Raw genomic sequence first — 24,014 nt, 5'->3', positions numbered from 1 at the left:
ACAATAAAGAGACGTTATGAAAGACTCGCACACTCGAACTTGGCCCATATGGATTTTAGCGGCTTATCGTTTCCCTCGGCGCCTCTCAACTTCAGATTTTCTTAAGAAATAACGACACTGATCTCTCAAAATTACCGATTTTTTGCGATATATCGCTCAATAATCGAAGATAAAACAACATGGTTTTCTTCGAATCAAACGCCGAACGACAGCCAATTCGCGCCAAAAACACACATGGACCTCCTAACACGTCGAACAAACCGCCAACTGACAATTCTACATACATCGCCAGCGGTCATCCAACATTTCTGAACGAGTTCGTTATTACTTGCACCTCAGATTCGTAAACAATCCTGATACGCTTTAACGCATGCATAAGCACGACTACATCGCATTTCTCCCACAATGTCGGTGAACCACACGCATGCTTATACGATGCCATCAAAGACATCGATACCGCCGATCTCTAACAGATTGCAGTCGGATCAAGGAACGATGACGAATTATTACCAACGTCTCTCAACATGAATCGACATCAAGTCAAGCCCTGCAAACATGATTTTTCAAACTCTCTCCAACTGAATTCAACAAATCTGAACATTGTATTTAATTTATCCATTCGTCTTGATTGTTTCAACTCCATTTTTACACTTGATTCTTATCATCTATTATTATTACTACTCATCACTGATTTTATTATTACTCATCACTGATTTTATTACTACTCATCACTGATTTTATTACTACTCATCACTGATTTTATTACTACTCATCACTGATTTTATTACTACTCATCACTGATTTTATTACTACTCATCACTGATTTTATTACTACTCATCACTGATTTTATTATTACTCATCACTGATTTTATTACTACTCATCACTGATTTTATGACTACTCATCACTGATTTTATTACTACTCATCACTGATTTTATTATTACTCATCACTGATTTTATTATTACTCATCACTGATTTTATTACTACTCATCACTGATTTTATTACTACTCATCACTGATTTTATGACTACTCATCACTGATTTTATTATTACTCATCACTGATTTTATGACTACTCATCACTGATTTTATTATTACTCATCACTGATTTTATTACTACTCATCACTGATTTTATTATTACTCATCACTGATTTTATGACTACTCATCACTGATTTTATTACTACTCATCACTGATTTTATTACTACTCATCACTGATTTTATTACTACTCATCACTGATTTTATTATTACTCATCACTGATTTTATTACTACTCATCACTGATTTTATTATTACTCATCACTGATTTTATTACTACTCATCACTGATTTTATTATTACTCATCACTGATTTTATTACTACTCATCACTGATTTTATTATTACTCATCACTGATTTTATTATTACTCATCACTGATTTTATTATTACTCATCACTGATTTTATTACTACTCATCACTGATTTTATTATAACTCATCACTGATTTTATTACTACTCATCACTGATTTTATTATTACTCATCACTGATTTTATGACTACTCATCACTGATTTTATTATTACTCATCACTGATTTTATTACTACTCATCACTGATTTTATGACTACTCATCACTGATTTTATGACTACTCATCACTGATTTTATGACTACTCATCACTGATTTTATTATTACTCATCACTGATTTTATTACTACTCATCACTGATTTTATTATTACTCATCACTGATTTTATTACTACTCATCACTGATTTTATTATTACTCATCACTGATTTTATTACTACTCATCACTGATTTTATTATTACTCATCACTGATTTTATTACTACTCATCACTGATTTTATTACTACTCATCACTGATTTTATTACTACTCATCACTGATTTTATGACTACTCATCACTGATTTTATTACTACTCATCACTGATTTTATGACTACTCATCACTGATTTTATGACTACTCATCACTGATTTTATTACTACTCATCACTGATTTTATTATTACTCATCACTGATTTTATTACTACTCATCACTGATTTTATTACTACTCATCACTGATTTTATGACTACTCATCACTGATTTTATGACTACTCATCACTGATTTTATTATTACTCATCACTGATTTTATTACTACTCATCACTGATTTTATTATTACTCATCATTGATTTTATTACTACTCATCACTGATTTTATTATTACTCATCACTGATTTTATTACTACTCATCACTGATTTTATTACTACTCATCACTGATTTTATTACTACTCATCACTGATTTTATTATTACTCATCACTGATTTTATGACTACTCATCACTGATTTTATTACTACTCATCACTGATTTTATGACTACTCATCACTGATTTTATTATTACTCATCACTGATTTTATTACTACTCATCACTGATTTTATTATTACTCATCACTGATTTTATTACTACTCATCACTGATTTTATTATTACTCATCACTGATTTTATTACTACTCATCACTGATTTTATTACTACTCATCACTGATTTTATGACTACTCATCACTGATTTTATTACTACTCATCACTGATTTTATTATTACTCATCACTGATTTTATTACTACTCATCACTGATTTTATTACTACTCATCACTGATTTTATTACTACTCATCACTGATTTTATTACTACTCATCACTGATTTTATTATTACTCATCACTGATTTTATTACTACTCATCACTGATTTTATTACTACTCATCACTGATTTTATTACTACTCATCACTGATTTTATTATTACTCATCACTGATTTTATGACTACTCATCACTGATTTTATTACTACTCATCACTGATTTTATTACTACTCATCACTGATTTTATGACTACTCATCACTGATTTTATGACTACTCATCACTGATTTTATGACTACTCATCACTGATTTTATTATTACTCATCACTGATTTTATTATTACTCATCACTGATTTTATTACTACTCATCACTGATTTTATTATTACTCATCACTGATTTTATTACTACTCATCACTGATTTTATTATTACTCATCACTGATTTTATTACTACTCATCACTGATTTTATTACTACTCATCACTGATTTTATGACTACTCATCACTGATTTTATTACTACTCATCACTGATTTTATGACTACTCATCACTGATTTTATTATTACTCATCACTGATTTTATTACTACTCATCACTGATTTTATTACTACTCATCACTGATTTTATGACTACTCATCACTGATTTTATGACTACTCATCACTGATTTTATGACTACTCATCACTGATTTTATTATTACTCATCACTGATTTTATTACTACTCATCACTGATTTTATTATTACTCATCACTGATTTTATTACTACTCATCACTGATTTTATTATTACTCATCACTGATTTTTTTACTACTCATCACTGATTTTATTATTACTCATCACTGATTTTATTACTACTCATCACTGATTTTATTACTACTCATCACTGATTTTATTACTACTCATCACTGATTTTATTTTTACTCATCACTGATTTTATTACTACTCATCACTGATTTTATTACTACTCATCACTGATTTTATTACTACTCATCACTGATTTTATGACTACTCATCACTGATTTTATGACTACTCATCACTGATTTTATTACTACTCATCACTGATTTTATGACTACTCATCACTGATTTTATTATTACTCATCACTGATTTTATTATTACTCATCACTGATTTTATTACTACTCATCACTGATTTTATTACTACTCATCACTGATTTTATTACTACTCATCACTGATTTTATTTTTACTCATCACTGATTTTATTATTACTCATCACTGATTTTATTACTACTCATCACTGATTTTATTATTACTCATCACTGATTTTATTATTACTCATCACTGATTTTATGACTACTCATCACTGATTTTATGACTACTCATAACTGATTATATGACTACTCATCACTGATTTTATGACTACTCATCACTGATTTTATTACTACTCATCACTGATTTTATGACTACTCATCACTGATTTTATTATTACTCATCACTGATTTTATTATTACTCATCACTGATTTTATTATTACTCATCACTGATTTTATTACTACTCATCACTGATTTTATTATTACTCATCACTGATTTTATTACTACTCATCACTGATTTTATGACTACTCATCACTGATTTTATTTTTACTCATCACTGATTTTATTACTACTCACCACTGATTTTATTATTACTCATCACTGATTTTATTACTACTCATCACTGATTTTATTACTACTCATCGCTGATTTTATTATTACTCATCACTGCTTTTATTACTACTCATCACTGATTTTATTATTACTCATCACTGATTTTATGACTACTCATCACTGATTTTATTATTACTCATCACTGATTTTATTATTACTCATCACTGATTTTATTACTACTCATCACTGATTTTATTATTACTCATCACTGATTTTATTATTACTCATCACTGATTTTATTACTACTCATCACTGATTTTATTATTACTCATCACTGATTTTATTACTACTCATCACTGATTTTATGACTACTCATCACTGATTTTATTTTTACTCATCACTGATTTAATTACTACTCATCACTGATTTTATTATTACTCATCACTGATTTTATTATTACTCATCACTGATTTTATTATTACTCATCACTGATTTTATTACTACTCATCACTGATTTTATTATTACTCATCACTGATTTTATTATTACTCATCACTGATTTTATTACTACTCATCACTGATTTTATTTTTACTCATCACTGATTTTATGACTACTCATCACTGATTTAATTACTACTCATCACTGATTTTATTATTACTCATCACTGATTTTATTTTTACTCATCACTGATTTTATTATTACTCATCACTGATTTAATTACTACTCATCACTGATTTTATTTTTACTCATCACTGATTTTATTACTACTCATCACTGATTTTATTTTTACTCATCACTGATTTTATTATTACTCATCACTGATTTTATTACTACTCATCACTGATTTTATTATTACTCATCACTGATTTTATTACTACTCATCACTGATTTTATTATTACTCATCACTGATTTTATTACTACTCATCACTGATTTTATTACTACTCATCACTGATTATATTATTACTCATCACTGATTTTATTACTACTCATCACTGATTTTATTACTACTCATCACTGATTTTATTATTACTCATCACTGATTTTATTACTACTCATCACTGATTTTATGACTACTCATAACTGATTTTATTACTACTCATCACTGATTTTATTATTACTCATCACTGATGATATTATTACTCATCACTGATTTTATTACTACTCATCACTGATTTTATTACTACTCATCACTGATTTTATTATTACTCATCACTGATTTTATGACTACTCATCACTGATTTTATTATTACTTATCACTGATTTTATGACTACTCATCACTGATTTTATGACTACTCATCACTGATTTTATGACTACTCATCACTGATTTTATGACTACTCATCACTGATTTTATGACTACTCATCACTGATTTTATGACTACTCATCACTGATTTTATGACTACTCATCACTGATTTTATGACTACTCATCACTGATTTTATTACTACTCATCACTGATTTTATGACTACTCATCACTGATTTTATTATTACTCATCACTGATTTTATTATTACTCATCACTGATTTTATTACTACTCATCACTGATTTTATTACTACTCATCACTGATTTTATTACTACTCATCACTGATTTTATTTTTACTCATCACTGATTTTATGACTACTCATCACTGATTTAATTACTACTCATCACTGATTTTATTATTACTCATCACTGATTTTATTATTACTCATCACTGATTTTATTATTACTCATCACTGATTTAATTACCACTCATCACTGATTTTATTTTTACTCATCACTGATTTTATTACTACTCATCACTGATTTTATTTTTACTCATCACTGATTTTATTATTACTCATCACTGATTTAATTACTACTCATCACTGATTTTATTATTACTCATCACTGATTTTATTATTACTCATCACTGATTTTATTATTACTCATCACTGATTTAATTACTACTCATCACTGATTTTATTTTTACTCATCACTGATTTTATTACTACTCATCACTGATTTTATTATTACTCATCACTGATTTTATTATTACTCATCACTGATTTTATTACTACTCATCACTGATTTTATTACTACTCATCACTGATTTTATTATTACTCATCACTGATTTTATTCTTACTCATCACTGATTTTATGACTACTCATCACTGATTTTATGACTACTCATCACTGATTTTATTACTACTCATCACTGATTTTATGACTACTCATCACTCATTTTATTCTTACTCATCACTGATTTTATTACTACTCATCACTGATTTTATTATTACTCATCACTGATTTTATTACTACTCATCACTGATTTTATTACTACTCATCACTGATTTTATTATTACTCATCACTGATTTTATTACTACTCATCACTGATTTTATTATTACTCATCACTGATTTTATGACTACTCATCACTGATTTTATTATTACTCATCACTGATTTTATTATTACTCATCACTGATTTTATTACTACTCATCACTGATTTTATTATTACTCATCACTGATTTTATTATTACTCATCACTGATTTTATTACTACTCATCACTGATTTTATTACTACTCATCACTGATTTTATTATTACTCATCACTGATTTTATTATTACTCATCACTGATTTTATTATTACTCATCACTGATTTTATTATTACTCATCACTGATTTTATTACTAATCATCACTGATTTTATTACTACTCATCACTGATTTTATTACTACTCATCACTGATTTTATTTTTACTCATCACTGATTTTATTATTACTCATCACTGATTTAATTACTACTCATCACTGATTTTATTATTACTCATCACTGATTTTATTATTACTCATCACTGATTTTATTATTACTCATCACTGATTTTATTACTACTCATCACTGATTTTATTATTACTCATCACTGATTTTATTACTACTCATCACTGATTTTATGACTACTCATCACTGATTTTATGACTACTCATCACTGATTTTATGACTACTCATCACTGATTTTATGACTACTCACCACTGATTTTATGACTACTCATCACTGATTTTATGACTACTCATCACTGATTTTATGACTACTCATCACTGATTTTATGACTACTCATCACTGATTTTATGACTACTCATCACTGATTTTATTACTACTCATCACTGATTTTATGACTACTCATCACTGATTTTATTATTGCTCATCACTGATTTTATTATTACTCATCACTGATTTTATTACTACTCATCACTGATTTTATTACTACTCATCACTGATTTTATTTTTACTCATCACTGATTTTATGACTACTCATCACTGATTTAATTACTACTCATCACTGATTTTATTATTACTCATCACTGATTTTATTATTACTCATCACTGATTTTATTATTACTCATCACTGATTTAATTACTACTATCACTGATTTTATTTTTACTCATCACTGATTTTATTACTACTCATCACTGATTTTATTTTTACTCATCACTGATTTTATTATTACTCATCACTGATTTTATTACTACTCATCACTGATTTTATTATTACTCATCACTGATTTTATTATTACTCATCACTGATTTTATTATTACTCATCACTGATTTAATTACTACTCATCACTGATTTTATTTTTACTCATCACTGATTTTATTACTACTCATCACTGATTTTATTATTACTCATCACTGATTTTATTATTACTCATCACTGATTTTATTACTACTCATCACTGATTTTATTACTACTCATCACTGATTTTATTATTACTCATCACTGATTTTATTATTACTCATCACTGATTTTATGACTACTCATCACTGATTTTATGACTACTCATCACTGATTTTATGACTACTCATTACTGATTTTATGACTACTCATCACTGATTTTATTACTACTCATCACTGATTTTATGACTACTCATCACTGATTTTATTATTACTCATCACTGATTTTATTATTACTCATCACTGATTTTATTACTACTCATCACTGATTTTATTACTACTCATCACTGATTTTATTACTACTCATCACTGATTTTATTTTTACTCATCACTGATTTTATTATTACTCATCACTGATTTAATTACTACTCATCACTGATTTTATTATTACTCATCACTGATTTTATTATTACTCATCACTGATTTTATTATTACTCATCACTGATTTAATTACTACTCATCACTGATTTTATTATTACTCATCACTGATTTTATTACTACTCATCACTGATTTTATTATTACTCATCACTGATTTTATTATTACTCATCACTGATTTTATTACTACTCATCACTGATTTTATTATTACTCATCACTGATTATATTACTACTCATCACTTATTTTATGACTACTCATCACTGATTTTATTACTACTCATCACTGATTTTATTACTACTCATCACTGATTTTATTATTACTCATCACTGATTTTATTACTACTCATCACTGATTTTATGACTACTCATCACTGATTTTATTACTACTCATCACTGATTTAATTACTACTCATCACTGATTTTATTATTACTCATCACTGATTTTATTATTACTCATCACTGATTTTATTATTACTCATCACTGATTTTATGACTACTCATCACTGATTTTATTACTACTCATCACTGATTTTATTACTACTCATCACTGATTTTATTACTACTCATCACTGATTTTATTACTACTCATCACTGATTTTATGACTACTCATCACTGATTTTATTACTACTCATCACTGATTTTATTACTACTCATCACTGATTTTATGACTACTCATCACTGATTTTATTACTACTCATCACTGATTTTATTATTACTCATCACTGATTATATTACTACTCATCACTGATTTTATGACTACTCATCACTGATTTTATTACTACTCATCACTGATTTTATTACTACTCATCACTGATTTTATTATTACTCATCACTGATTTTATTACTACTCATCACTGATTTTATGACTACTCATCACTGATTTTATTACTACTCATCACTGATTTAATTACTACTCATCACTGATTTTATTATTACTCATCACTGATTTTATTATTACTCATCACTGATTTTATTATTACTCATCACTGATTTTATGACTACTCATCACTGATTTTATTACTACTCATCACTGATTTTATTACTACTCATCACTGATTTTATTATTACTCATCACTGATTTTATTACTACTCATCACTGATTTTATTACTACTCATCACTGATTTTATTACTACTCATCACTGATTTTATGACTACTCATCACTGATTTTATTACTACTCATCACTGATTTTATTACTACTCATCACTGATTTTATTACTACTCATAACTGATTTTATTATTACTCATCACTGATTTTATTATTACTCATCACTGATTTTATTACTACTCATCACTGATTTTATTACTACTCATCACTGATTTTATTACTACTCATCACTGATTTTATTACTACTCATCACTGATTTTATTATTACTCATCACTGATTTTATTATTACTCATCACTGATTTTATTACTACTCATCACTGCTTTTATGACTACTCATCACTGATTTTATTACTACTCATCACTGATTTTATTATTACTCATCACTGATTTTATGACTACTCATCACTGATTTTATGACTACTCATCACTGATTTTATGACTACTCATCACTGATTTTATGACTACTCATCACTGATTTTATTACTACTCATCACTGATTTTATTACTACTCATCACTGATTTTATTACTACTCATCACTGATTTTATTACTACTCATCACTGATTTTATTACTACTCATCACTGATTTTATTTTTACTCATCACTGATTTTATTATTACTCATCACTGATTTTATTATTACTCATCACTGATTTTATGACTACTCATCACTGATTTTATGACTACTCATCACTGATTTTATTATTACTCATCACTGATTTTATGACTACTCATCACTGATTTTATTATTACTCATCACTGATTTTATGACTACTCATCACTGATTTTATTATTACTCATCACTGATTTTATTACTACTCATCACTGATTTTATTACTACTCATCACTGATTTTATTTTTACTCATCACTGATTTTATTATTACTCATCACTTATTTAATTACTACTCATCACTGATTTTATTATTACTCATCACTGATTTTATTACTACTCATCACTGATTTTATTATTACTCATCACTGATTTTATTATTACTCATCACTGATTTTATGACTACTCATCACTGATTTTATGACTACTCATCACTGATTTTATTACTACTCATCACTGATTTTATTACTACTCATCACTGATTTTATTACTACTCATCACTGATTTTATTATTACTCATCACTGATTTTATGACTACTCATCACTGATTTTATGACTACTCATCACTGATTTTTCGGGATTAACATCGACACACCCGTGAGTCCCGCAACACTCGCACAGAAGTTTTCGTTTTCTACCTAGCTTTGAAAGTTTTTGGTCTTTCAACTTATTTTAAAGAGTTTATTTAGTTAAAAAAAAAAAAAAGTAATGTCGAGTGTTACATATGAACAAAAAATGTCCGACATAAGAGAATCACGTCTTAGGAGGATAATTGCTTAAAAATAGAAGATTAAAGAAAATGTTGAGGTAGATATTGTTTTAAAACGAGACCCCCCTCCAAAAGAAAATAAATTTGTATATTTTTAGGCAATAATGCACATCCCATAATATTTTAAAAAATATTTTTACATGTTTATTATTTTAAAAATTTTAATTGATTTTTCTAAGTTTTCGTTTTCTACCTAGCTTTGTAATTTTTTGGTGTTTAAACTTATTTTAAAGTGTTTATTTATCTAAAGAGAAATAACAAGTAATGTCGCACTCGACATAACTTAGTAAATAATTTTTAACAAAAACTGTCCGAAAATTAAAGAAAATATTGAGGTAGATATAGTTTTAAAACGAGCCTCCCCCACCTCCAAAAGAAAATAAATTTGTATATTTTTAAGTACTGCACAAGTGCCCCCGAAATGACTTTTAAACGATACCCTCCTACTCCCCATGTTAAGAATGGCTTTCGAAATAATAACGTTATTATTTCAGCGCAGTATCAAACGACCGTGTTTTCTTTTTTGTTGTTTTGTAACAACACAAGAATTATTTAAACTGAATTAATTCTTCTAAATAAAATAATTGCTTTCTTTTTTTTTTCTTTTTTTTTTACATTTTCACCCCAAACAAGGCACATTGCCACTCAGGTGTAGGGGGCTACTATCAGGGTCAGCAACTACTGGGGCACTATGTAGGGATTTGGTCAGCAAGATGTCGGTTCACGTTGCACTTGAACTTCTGCATGTCAGTACAGTTAGGGAAGCAGAATCCTGGAATAGAATTCCAGAGTCTAGCGGTTCTGGGGAAGAAACTACTGGAGTAGAAAGATCTTTTACATCTAGGGATCTCTACTGTGTGGGGTGGGATTTAGCTGCCTGTCAGGTTTGTCAAGGGTGTCTGCGTCGTGGGGCGACAAGTGTCTGCAGTTCGTCAGAGCATTCACCATTAAAATACTTGTAGAACAAGCAGAGGGATGCAACGTTTCGTCGATGGGACAGAGGTTGAAGCTAAGATGCCAGTTCAGGGCCTATCAGATTGGCGACTCTTTTTTTAACCTTGTCTAGGAGCGAGAGACTAGTAGTAGACGCACCAACCCAGATGTGACAACAATACTCCATACATGGGCGAATGGTGGCCTTATAGAGATACAGGATACTTTCAGGTGTCAGTAGTTTTCTAGCACGGTAGAGAGAGCCTACCTTTTTTGCAGCGGCCCTGGCAATGTTTTCAATATAATTGTTCCAGCTCATGTTTCCTGTGAACGTTAGGCCAAGCAGTTTGAAAGATGTACCCCTCAAAAAGGGAATCACTGGCCATTGCTATTGATGGCAGAGAAGGTTTCTTGTAGTTATTGAAGGAAACCAGTTTGGTCTTGGCAGCATTGAATGTGACCATCCATTTATGTCCCCATTCCACTACAGATTGGAGGTCATCCTCTAGTGTTTTTGCCATTTCTTTAGATATGTGTTCATTTGTTTTCCTGTCATGCCTGTTATAGAGTGTAGTGTCATCAGCATATATACCCATCTCAGAGACAGTTTTGTCGGGGAGGTCATTAATAAATATCAGGAACAATAGAGGCCCAAGAATAGACCCCTGAGGCACTCCTGCATTTATATCACACTGTTTAGATGTTCGACCGTCGAGGACAACCTGGATTTTTCTCTTATCTAAGAAGGATTTAATTATGCTAAGTATTCTACCAGTGATACCGTATGATTTAATTTTCCTGAGGAGACCCTTGTGCCATACCCTGTCAAAAGCCTTAGATATATCCAGAGCTACCGCTCTGCCCTCCCCCGCTTTGTCCAGTGAATGGTATATACGTTCAGAGATTACAGTGAGGATGTCAGCTGTGGAACGGGCTTGTCTAAATCCATATTGTTTGTCAGTCAGAAGTTTAGCATCTGTAAGGTGCCGGACTAGAGCATGGTTAATTATGGTCTCAAATATTTTGGCGAAAAGTGGGAGGAGGCTAATGGGGCGATAATTTGATGGGTCAGTTCTTTCGCCAGAATTCTTTAATATTGCTACTACAGAAGCGGTTTTCCAACAGCCCGGAAAGCATGATTCATTAAAGCATTTGTTGTAGAGTTTGGAGAGAACTGGAGCTACTTCGGCTGAGCACTTTTTTAATAGCACAGCTGGGATGAGATCAGGTCCACATGCTTTTGAAGTGTCAAGATTTTTTATGATAGCGTGTACCTGAGCAGGGGTGATTTTTAGATCGTCTAGCATGGCGTCTGTCCGCAAAGGAAAGTCAGGCAGGGGGTGGTTGGAAGGGTCCAGTGTGGAGTTCGAGGCAAACCAGCTGACAAGCATATTAACTTTGTCGGTTGCTGAGCAAACAACCTCGTGATTGTTGGTAAGTGGGGGAATTGTTGATTGCCCATTATTTACTACACTGTTGTAGATTTTCCAGAAGTCACGATTTCCTAATTTTTGTGCTTCGATGCGTTTTTTAGTGGTTTCAGTAAATTCTCTCTTGGCTGTCGCTATTTCTTTCTTAACGTTATTTCTAGCTTCTATGTACTTCTGTTTGTTTGAATTGGACTTATGTCGGTTAAATCTGCGGTATGCATGCTGCCTTTGAGCAATGGCAGTTGCGCAAGTCGAAGTAAACCATTGGGGAGAGTGGGGCTTGCTATAAAATTTCCGCATGGGAACATGTGCTTCCATTGCTGTTTTGAACCATTCAGTGGTCTCATTTGCGCACTGTTCGGCAGGAAGAGAAAAAATATTTCCCCATGGGGCATCTCTGATAAGATCTCTGATGGCTTCCCAGTCAGGCTTTTTATAATATCTCGTTGTTTTGAGCACTGGTTTTTCAGTTTTGGGTCTAGAGTTTAGGGCGATTTCTACCATTATCACTGAATGGTCAGCATTCCCGAGTGGGCTGTTAGCATTTGTTGTACAATCCTCGGGAACTGTAGTCAGAAACAGATCTAGAAGTGATGCTTGTTGTTCTTGCTGGTCAGGGAAACGGGTTGGAAACGTAACCATTTGTGATATGGAGTGAGATATAGCAAAACTATGTGTTGTGTTGCCCGCTGCATCTGTGTGAGTAGAGAATCCAAGCCAGTTTTTGTGGTGAACATTAAAGTCACCAAATACATGGACTTGGGCGCTAGTGTCGAGGGAGAGTGCTGTGTCTATACTGTCAGGGATTTTGTTTATTATGGTGCAGTCCTGGGTTGAGGGAGAGCGGTAGAGAAAATAAAAGTAGCTAATGTTGTGTTGTATGTTTAGTCTAAAGCACATAAAGGCTTGATCGTCCGTTTCTAGGTTTGTTTCTCTAGTCAGGGGGAGGGTATTACGAATGTAGACTCCAAGTCCGTGCATATGTCTGTCAGAGTCCTTACGGCAGAGTGGGAGATAGCCAGGCATGTTAAAGTAGTTAGAGGGGATGGAGGAGTGTAGGTTAGTCTCGCTTAGTGCTAAGATATCCGGGGTATTTGTTAGGAGAAATGCTTCAACATCAGCTAAATTAGTTCTAAGCCCACGGATATTTGTGAATGCAAGCCTCAAGGGAGGAGGCAAGTTGAATTTGTTTGTCCCTAGGCCTGGTTTAAGCTTATTTTTTTTATTTTAGTGTCATCATGTTTTTAAAGAGTTTCAGTTAGATGAGGGGGAGCTGAACAAGAGGTTATGCAGGATATCAGACATGCAACACAAGTAGACCAATGGCTGACCTTTCTTCAACTAGGACTGTGGCCTCGGGAAAGCCGATCGGGGATGAGTACAGGGTCCCTTTCCATGCGCGACATGGCGCTACAAACAACCCAATATTATACATGTGTTGATGGAGCAGCCGCTCTAAGCACTACCAAAGAGTTAGGGCACCTGTACTACCAGTCGGAAACAGAAGCCAGGAACTGTCAATCCGGTACCCCCAGCCCATCAGAAGAAGATCACCCAATCTAATTGCACAGGCATGCGTGGTACTCAAGCACTCCCAAGTGCCCAGTTATGAGGGGTGGGATGTGTCGGGAGTGGGGGAACGGCATTCAATGCCCTAGACAAGAAACAAGATCTACCACTAAGTGTTTTGTCAATTTACCTGTGATAGTGTCTCTGCGCTTGACTAATAGGCAAAGAAGGAGTATGGAAGCCGACGATAGACAGAGCCTATCTACTCCTTAAGCAATTTAGGTTTGCAGACCGGTAATTTGTTTGAGTCACCAGCTCTAGGAAGGTTGTCGTCCAAGACTGGAGAGGCCTCCCTCCCCTTTGGTTTAGTTTCAGAGTTTTCCTTCTCCTAGACGGTGATCTGGGAAGATCTACTGGGTCCATCAGCCCTGAGAGGGTTTGCTCCGCGCCTGGGTCCTACTCCAGGTATTTCTGCGACCCCGCGTGTTTAGTTAATGTTACAGGGTTAGCTCGTAAAGGTTATATATCTAATAAATAGTTACACTTCTCAAAGTGATTTAGGGGCATGCAGTGGAAGCGGTTTTGTGGGGGGGCTTGTTTGTTAATGTTACAGGGTTAGTTTGTAGAGATTATATATCTAATGAATAGTTACACTCTTCAAAGTTATTTAGGGGCATGCAGTGGGAGCAGTTTTGAGGGGAGGCTTGTTAGAAAAGCGTTAGTGCGGATTAGGACTTTTACCTTAGGTTTTTGCATTTTTTTTTTATAACTTTATGTTAGTTTGGGTTCAGGATAACGTTATAGTTTGAGTAGGTATTAGGAATTGAGCTAAGAAATTTTGCTCAGTCACTGTATATTTAGGTTTACGGAGGTTAGGGTGTAGGTGCAGTATACTCAGGGTGTAACTGGAGGTACATTTTAGGTTATGGTGTATTTCGTATGTATAATTAAGTAATATATATTTGGGCGAGTTTTCAGTATTTCCACTATTCAGGGGAAGATAGTTTCAGTTTTCATTTAAGAATCAAAGAGAGTTTTGCATGGCAGGGAGTATCGGCTTGGTTTAGTATTGTTTGTTGCAGAACCATCTAGGAAGAGGCAATTGCTATGTAATGAAGATCGCTTTGCATCCGAGTGCATAATTTGGCTAGAGGGGGGGGGCAGATTGTTAGCTTTCAAGGGTTACGGTTATTTACTTACAGAATACAGTAAAGTTTCATTTGGATTTAGAGTTTACAGTATTGTTTTAGTTTGGGAGAAAATAAAATCTACCTTTCTTTTCCCCTATTTTGCATGCAGGTTAGACATAGGCAGTCGTCTTGGAGGTAAAGAGAAACAATTATTTCGTTGTGATTCGGAATTCATATTTTTAGGCAGTCATTAAGGTTGGGTTGGGGATAAGATAACGTATCTATTCAGAAATAAGTCCTAGTGCCGCAGCTAATATCACTGTAGATTTCAGTTACAATTATAGTAACAGTTAAAGGCCATATCCAGTGGTTTGGTAGAGATATCAACGAGGCCTCTTTATTAATACAAGCGATCATAGGGTAATTGTAGATATTAAGTATATTACTTAAATAAAGTTCTCCTCACTTCTACAGTAAAAAAATAAATCCACGTTTGTGCTAAATTCGGAACATTTATATGGCCTAATGTTATTTATTCCCTAGCCTTGGTAAAGAGCGTGGAGATTATTTTAGCTGGAAGAGAACATGATTGAGTTTTGCTTGGGGAGGGGGGGTGAATTTAAAAAGCTAACTAGAGTAAAGACAAATGCATATATAAATTAAAATAAAATTTAAAAAGCTAACCAAAGAAAAGACAAATGCATATATGAGTTAAAATACACATAATTACAAAACAAATAAGAAGTTTAAAAGAGAAGAAATGTCAGAGTTAGTATTTTTTTAGGGTTAGCTTCATTTGGAAATAATACTTATCGTAAGCGCCGCGCCAACACCACTTGCAGTATCCCGGCTGACTAAATTTGGAGGGGGGGGGTGATTTCTTGGACCGGATATCGTGTTCGTTCTATTTTTATCTTACGAGTTCTACGCACATGCGTGTACATGTTAAATTTTACTTTTTTTTTTAATCTAGTTCTCACGTCTGATAATACGTGTTTTCTTTCTTTATTTTTGTTTCGCAATGACACAAAGTGTTAAAACTAGAGTATTTTTTAAAAATAAATATTTGGTTTCGTTTTTCGTATCTTGACTCCGTGATCAAGTTTAGTTTTTTAAGCAAGAGTTAAAAATAATTTTTTTTTTTTAAATATTATGAGGGTGCATAGTCTCTTTTAAAAACAATATCTCCTTTAAGAACCGTAATAAAATGTGTTTTCAATCGATATTTATTCAATAAGGGACCAGTTTTCTTACCTAGCAAAAGGGGGGATTTTTCCGGGTACGAGTTTTCCGGAGACGAGTTTTCCCGGGACGAGTTTTCCTGGCACGAGTTTTCCGAGCACCTATACGCATATATATGAATTTAAGTTCACACAATTCTATTACGCGCGCCCACTCGCTTCCTATTTCTCGCACGTTGTAGAGTTATTTTTTCAACATAAAAATCTTATAGTGAATGCATATTGAAGCCCATAGATCTATCCTCAGATCAAATAACTACTCCTTCGAAGTTTATACAGATATATAACGATATAGAACAAAAAATTCGGAACATTTAGGCTATATAAACGGAATACATATGTTTATATATTGTTGTACTTACCTTATTCATTCCATAACATCGTATATAAATCCATATGCATCGATATAAATATCATATACACATCTACATACATACTCATACATACGTATACACAGAATATATATATATATATATATATATATATATATATATATATATATATATACATACATACATACATACATACATACACACATACACATTTTGAATTTCGCCTAACTTTTTGATTATCCGTTTGAGAAAATACAATATCAGGAGACCTATGTAATCAAATTGGGTAGAATCATAATCATGACCTTACTTATCCATTGGGAGGGGGCGGAAGTAGGATTCTAATTTTGTAAACAATATAAGAAAATATTTTCATATCTTGAAATTTCAGTTTTCAAGGATAATTCTTGGCCTGGAGACGTAATCTCCCCAATAATAGGTGGTTACAGAAACATGTGTGCACATGTGTATCTATCAATGTTTGTATAAATAAATTTAATATATATATATATATGTATATATATCTGTAAGAGTATCTTGTGTAGGAGACGGTGAGACTCGTCGTGGGCGACGAAGCGTTTCACTGAAGAACCACAGCAACACACAGCAAACCAACAAACAATCACAGCCACGGCGCGAAGGCAACTTACAAAGCTCAGCTGACTGCACGAATAGACACGGAACCCAACGGTCACTGTACTGATCGCCACGAACGTCAGAACCCGACTGACTCGCACCTCCAATGGACCGATTTTTATTACTCAAGATGGCCTAGCTAATTTGCATCCCCGCGAGATCTCGCGCGATCCTGCGAGATTCCGTCTCTAATAAAAGCAGGCAGGCGCCATCTTGAAACTCTTTCTTCCGCTGCCCCGACCACAGGATCAGCCACCACCCCACACGCCAGGCACACACGGACCCTCTTGCGCCGAGGGCTACGGTTAGTCTCACACTCCCCCCTGGTCTCCAGATCACATACGTGACACGGCGGACGTGGCCGTTTGATTCGAGCACTCCTGCGGAGGGGTATTGCCGGGACTTCCTCATCGGAGCTCTCAGAAGTGGCATCGGAAGCATCAGCATTAGAGCTCGCAGTTGAGTCATCAGGTCCATGGGGCACAGGTTGGATCCATCGCTCATCGTCGGATGACTCGCTCCTTCCACTGCTCGCAGTTGAGTCACCAGGTTCGTGGGGCACGGGTTGGATCCATCGCTCATCGTCGGATGACTCGCTACTTCCACTGCTTGCCGATTGGTCAGCGCTTAGAGCGGGCCGGACATCCCTTACGTGGCGCGGAGTACCATCGACTAGTATGGCCTGTTCACTGATGACGCCGGTGACCCGCCCCCTCCAAAAGCTGCTGGTGCACCGGCCGCCGGGTGGCTTCACCCAGACGGTGTCTCCCACTTGGTACGTCCCCTGGGGTTCTCGTTGGTCGGGTAGACACACTTCAACGTCCTTGACGCGCACGTGGTAGTGATGAATCGCATCAGCAGGCGCACTGCCGCCAGTCACGGTGTCCTTAGGCGTTGTGTTGTATCTGTAAACCGCCTCCGCGATCGTACACTTCTTCCTGGCCGCGATCCTCTTCACGGTTCGGTGGCATCGCTCCGCTATGCCATTGCCGCTCGGCACATACGCGCATCGGTGTCGAAGGCGGATCCCCCAGTTGTCCATAAAATGCCTAAATTCCCTGCTGCAGAACGCCGTGTCGTTATCTGTGAGGATCTCCTCAGGCGGCCCCCTTTCGTAGAATATGGATTCCAATTCGTGGATGACACTGGTGGAATCCTGCCTTGCCAATTGGCGCCAAATCGCGAACCTCGTTGGCCCGCAGTCTATCAGCGTGAGGAAGTGTTGGCTGCCGTAGTGGGTTATATCCATACCCAACCGACTCCAAGTCGCGTCCATTCCCAGCTGTCCTTTCCGCCATCTGGCTGGGGCGGGGTCGATGGACTGGCACGTTTGGCACTCCCTGACCACTGCTCTTACTGCGCTTTTTGGTATTGATGGTCTAGCCAACTTCACAAAGTAGTAGGTCCGTTGCACTCCGGGGTGCCCACTGTCGTGATGTATCTTCCTGATTTCGTCCTCCTCGACGGAGGCAGCACACAGAGGCAATGGCTTAGCTTCTTTCTTCATAGCCTCATACCATCTCCGTGGTACCCGAGTGAGCTTGTCGGCGAGGTTGTAGTCCGAGGCGACGAGCACTACGTCTACGGACAGGTTGTACTCCGTCACCAGTTTTTTCACAGTCTCGAGCCTCCGTCTTATCAGCATTTCGCTGGCTGCCTTGGTGCGTGCCCTGGCCTTGCTCGTGAGTGTGTCCGACACCCAGTGGTGCACGCAAAGTGAGTCGGTGTGCACATGCAGTTTCTTCACTTCCCATTGAAGTGCCAGGTTAATGCCCTTTATTACAGCGTCGAGTTCTGCCAGGTTGATATGGGCAGCATCATTCGCCGGTCGCAGCCAGCAGGCATCCTCAACTACGGCCCCATCTTTCTCCAAAACTACACCGATCGCTAGAGAACTTGCGTCCACCCACACGCTCAGTTTGTCTCCCTGCACGCACCAGTCCCCTGTGGCGGGGTCATTCTTTTTCACACTAGCGACGGTCTCCTTTAACATTCGAACCAATAGTTCGTCGGTTATCTCATCGTCCCAGCCTTTGCTGACCGCATTTGCCCTCCTTTTTATGACGCCTGTCGCTGCACGAACCCATCCGCATACTGGAAGGTGCCCCACAAGTTTCCCGCACAGGGAGAACACGGCACGTCTTGTGTAAACGTCGGGTACGTCGGGAACTGCGGTTCCACGCCTCCACCTCAGGATCCCTCGCTCCTCTTGAACGCTCAAGCCCAATACGCGGGCACCATCCTCAAGCCGCTCAGAGTCCTTGCAGTTTAGACCAAACTCGGCAAGTTTGGATCTTACGCGCGAAGAGGACACGATATCTTCGTTCACGTATATATCGTCAATATACGCCGATGTTCCCTTTCTGATCCATTCTTCTTGTGACAACACGGCATTGACGATAGCCTTCATTATCTGGGGTGCTACGTTTAGCCCAAATCCGAGTCGCGTAAGACAGTATCTCTTCCCGGAAAACATCACTGTCTGGAAAGGCCACATCGCCTCGCCGATCCGGACCTGCAAATATGCTTTTCTCAAGTCCAGTAGGGACACATTGGACCCTTGCCGGCGCCACTCTCGAAGCTTGCTGGCACAGACGTCGGCGTCCGCTGTGAACGCATCAACGTGCGCATTCAACTCACGGTAGTCCATTACCGGCCTCACCTTTAACTTGTTAGGTTGGGCAACTGCCATCAGCGGTATCAGGCCCTTGGGGGGTCCAAGTTTGTCGTAGGGGTATGGAATCAGCCAACCGTTCTTAATCCATTCACGGAGCTCGCTTTCGTATGCAGGCCTTATCTGGTCGGGCATACGGTACTCTGCCACTTTGTTTTGTAGTTTGGCCGGTTCCTTGTCTTCTGACCACCTCCAAGTGGCGGTCCACGCCTTCTGTTGGTCGTCGAATTCCGCACTGAAGTCCGGCTGGTCGACTCTTAGTGCTGCGCACACCGGGGGCCTATCCTGAAACTCTACAACGCCAGCGCGCGTTATGCGCACGCCGCCCAGGGCTTTGATGGCATCGTAGCCTAGCAACAGGTCGAAACTCAGCGGTTTTTCGCGTGTCACCAGCGCTTCGACGTTGGCTGAGTTCCCAGTTCTTGTGCGAATGTGTACCACACCCACGCCGCAACACATTCGTATTTTTCCAGTGATGGTAGTTATCCTGACGTTCTTCTTTTTCCACGCCCGACAGAAGTCCGCACACACTATGGTGCGGGAGCAACCGGAATCAAGGAGGGCTGAACATAACGTGTCATTAACTCGGACCTGAATGACAGGGAGCGCCTTGTTTATTTTCTGTTCGGGGAAGAGGTCGGCACTGGCACCTTGTCCCCGTCCCCGTTTCCCGCACAGTCTCGGGCCATGTGCCCAGTCTTGTTACAGCGGTAGCAGCGAACAGCCGTCGATCGCCTTCTACAATTTCTTGCCATGTGGCCCCGCCCGTTGCATCTGTAGCAGATGACATCACCTTGCGGGCTGGGTCCCTGAGACGGTCCTTCGCCACTTGGTGGGGCCTGTGCGACAGCGACTACCGTTTCCTGCACCGTCGAGTCGTCCTTCATTATTGTCCTGGCTCTGTCCACTAGGTCACTCAGCGGTAGTGAGGACATGGTAGAGGTTGCTCGCAGGAGCTGCTTTGCTCCAGCGGGGAGTCCTGACAGGAATTTGTAAGCTAGGGCCCTCTCGGGAAGACCGCCGAACAACACCGTCAGCTTCTTAAGTTCGGCGAGATACACGTCCACAGTTTCGCCCAAGCGTATAGACCTCGTCTCAAACTGCTCCCATGCAGTGGCGGGGTCAGTGGCGAAAGCCCTGTACAACGCCGCCTTGATACTCGAGTAGTCACACTTCTCCTCAGCGCTGAGTTGCTGATATACAGCGAAGGCCCCGCCGGTCAGCCGCAGAGGAATCACGCGCTCGACATTTTTCACGCCGGACAACTGACAATGTAATTCGACCTTCTCAACCCAGCTGAGTACCGGGTCGGATCCGTCGAATTCTGGTATCAATTTTAGATCGAACCTATCCGCCATTGAAGAAAAGAAAACCAAGTTCGGAGTGGGGAGGCCGAAATAGCTTGTAAGAGTATCTTGTGTAGGAGACGGTGAGACTCGTCGTGGGCGACGAAGCGTTTCACTGAAGAACCACAGCAACACACAGCAAACCAACAAACAATCACAGCCACGGCGCGAAGGCAACTTACAAAGCTCAGCTGACTGCACGAATAGACACGGAACCCAACGGTCACTGTACTGATCGCCACGAACGTCAGAACCCGACTGACTCGCACCTCCAATGGACCGATTTTTATTACTCAAGATGGCCTAGCTAATTTGCATCCCCGCGAGATCTCGCGCGATCCTGCGAGATTCCGTCTCTAATAAAAGCAGGCAGGCGCCATCTTGAAACTCTTTCTTCCGCTGCCCCGACCACAGGATCAGCCACCACCCCACACGCCAGGCACACACGGACCCTCTTGCGCCGAGGGCTACGGTTAGTCTCACAATATCTTTAGATGTATATATATATGTGTGTATATATATGTGTGTATATATATGTGTATATATATATATATATATATAGATATATATATATGTGTGTGTGTGTGTGTGTGTGTGTGTGTGTGTGTGCATATATGCATACATATGAAAGATGTCACTGTGGAATTTCCACAGGTCCCGCTAGATTTTTTTATGAATTTCATTTATGTTTTTATCTATTTCAGGTTGAACTTACCTGCCCAATTCCGTTGGATACTTTTATTTGGCATCGGATTTCTCCTCGCAATCCTACTGTTTATAAATTCAGCTGCAACTCCGAATCGCCTTTTGAAATTGTTATATTCAACGGGAAAATTCGACCGGAATAATATCCGAATAAAAGTTCACCGAAAGATCTGGCAGAACCTGACCTCACCAGATGACAGAAGTATCTTTTTATACAGAGCGTATTATGACGATAGGCGTTTGCACAAGGGAAAACGTTTTGTTCTGATACTTGCAGTTGGGGCCTTGACGAAACCTTCCCCTTATGCTGTAATGTGGACCGGAAGCGGTTGTAGAACAAATACAATATCCACGTGCACCACGAAGAAAAACGGTGTTGGTATGTATTCTCAGAATGTGCGGTACGATCAATTCTTTTATAGTTGTGAAGTCGCAGAAGGGTTACCGGTTCCAAAGTTTGTTTCCGTGACGTTTAACTCTACCTCTTTGCAGTCAAACTTGCTCCTTGTTTATGTGCCGGAACGGAAACTGCAAAACAATTTCTCAATATGCGTGGAAACCTCGTACGGCCACATAGATCCATACACTATTGTAGAGTGGGTGGAGGCTAACAGGGCGTTAGGTGTTACGCAGATCTATGTCTATCCGTGCAACATGTCGGCGAATAACCTAAGGCTGTTTCGCCAATTCGAACGCGAAGGTATTATGCGAGTTTTCGTAACACCGTCGCCATACGGCGACGACACGTGGAGGAAACAGATGGCAAGCAGCCCCATTTCCTTCAACGACTGCATGTTGAGGCAAATGTATTCAGCAAAATACATTATTCCTCTAGATTTTGATGAGATAATCACCCCGAGAAACAAAGCTACGAACTACCTCAGTTTTATCCAAAGTATCAACAAACATTACGGCTTCATGGACGAATTCCCAGTGTATGTCTTTCATATGGCGTATTTCCTAATCGACTGCGGTTCCAACGAAACAGGCGAAATGAAGATGATCCGTTTTACGAGGAAATTAGTACACGTGGGTGCGGAGAAATCTTTTGTCAATCCTCGCAAGTGCCTGTCGGTTTGTAACCATTTCTGCTTGGTTTTCTTCAAGGGTTACGAGGGACCCAGGAATACAAGAATCGCTATTAAGCTCGGCCAAGTAAATCACTACAGAAAGGCTAGAAATCAACAGCACTGTGACGATTTCAAAAAGCGGAGTGTCATTGACGAAAACTTTAAAAGAAGATTCACAAAACCGATCTTGAAATTATATCGAAAGAAAATTAGACAGTTTCGCAGTTTAAATCTACTTTAA

General features: G+C 37.1%; 1 protein-coding gene across 1 annotated transcript in view; it reads left to right on the top strand.

The window, feature by feature from the left end:
* LOC145263920 (uncharacterized) overlaps positions 1 to 24,014 on the top strand; it is a 44,748-nt gene extending 20,734 nt beyond the window's left edge. Inside the window, exon 2 of the mRNA XM_080120996.1 lies at positions 22,703 to 24,014. Coding sequence (XP_079977122.1) covers positions 22,703 to 24,014 — 1,312 coding nt within the window. The remainder of the gene's footprint in view (positions 1 to 22,702) is intronic.

The sequence above is a fragment of the Euprymna scolopes genome, chromosome 39, assembly GCF_053919585.1.
Source record: "Euprymna scolopes isolate OS-2025 chromosome 39, ASM5391958v1, whole genome shotgun sequence".
NCBI classification, from domain to species: domain Eukaryota; kingdom Metazoa; phylum Mollusca; class Cephalopoda; order Sepiida; family Sepiolidae; genus Euprymna; species Euprymna scolopes.
The sequence above is the reverse complement of the archived record's forward strand: the minus strand, read 5'-3'. Positions and strand labels throughout refer to the sequence as shown.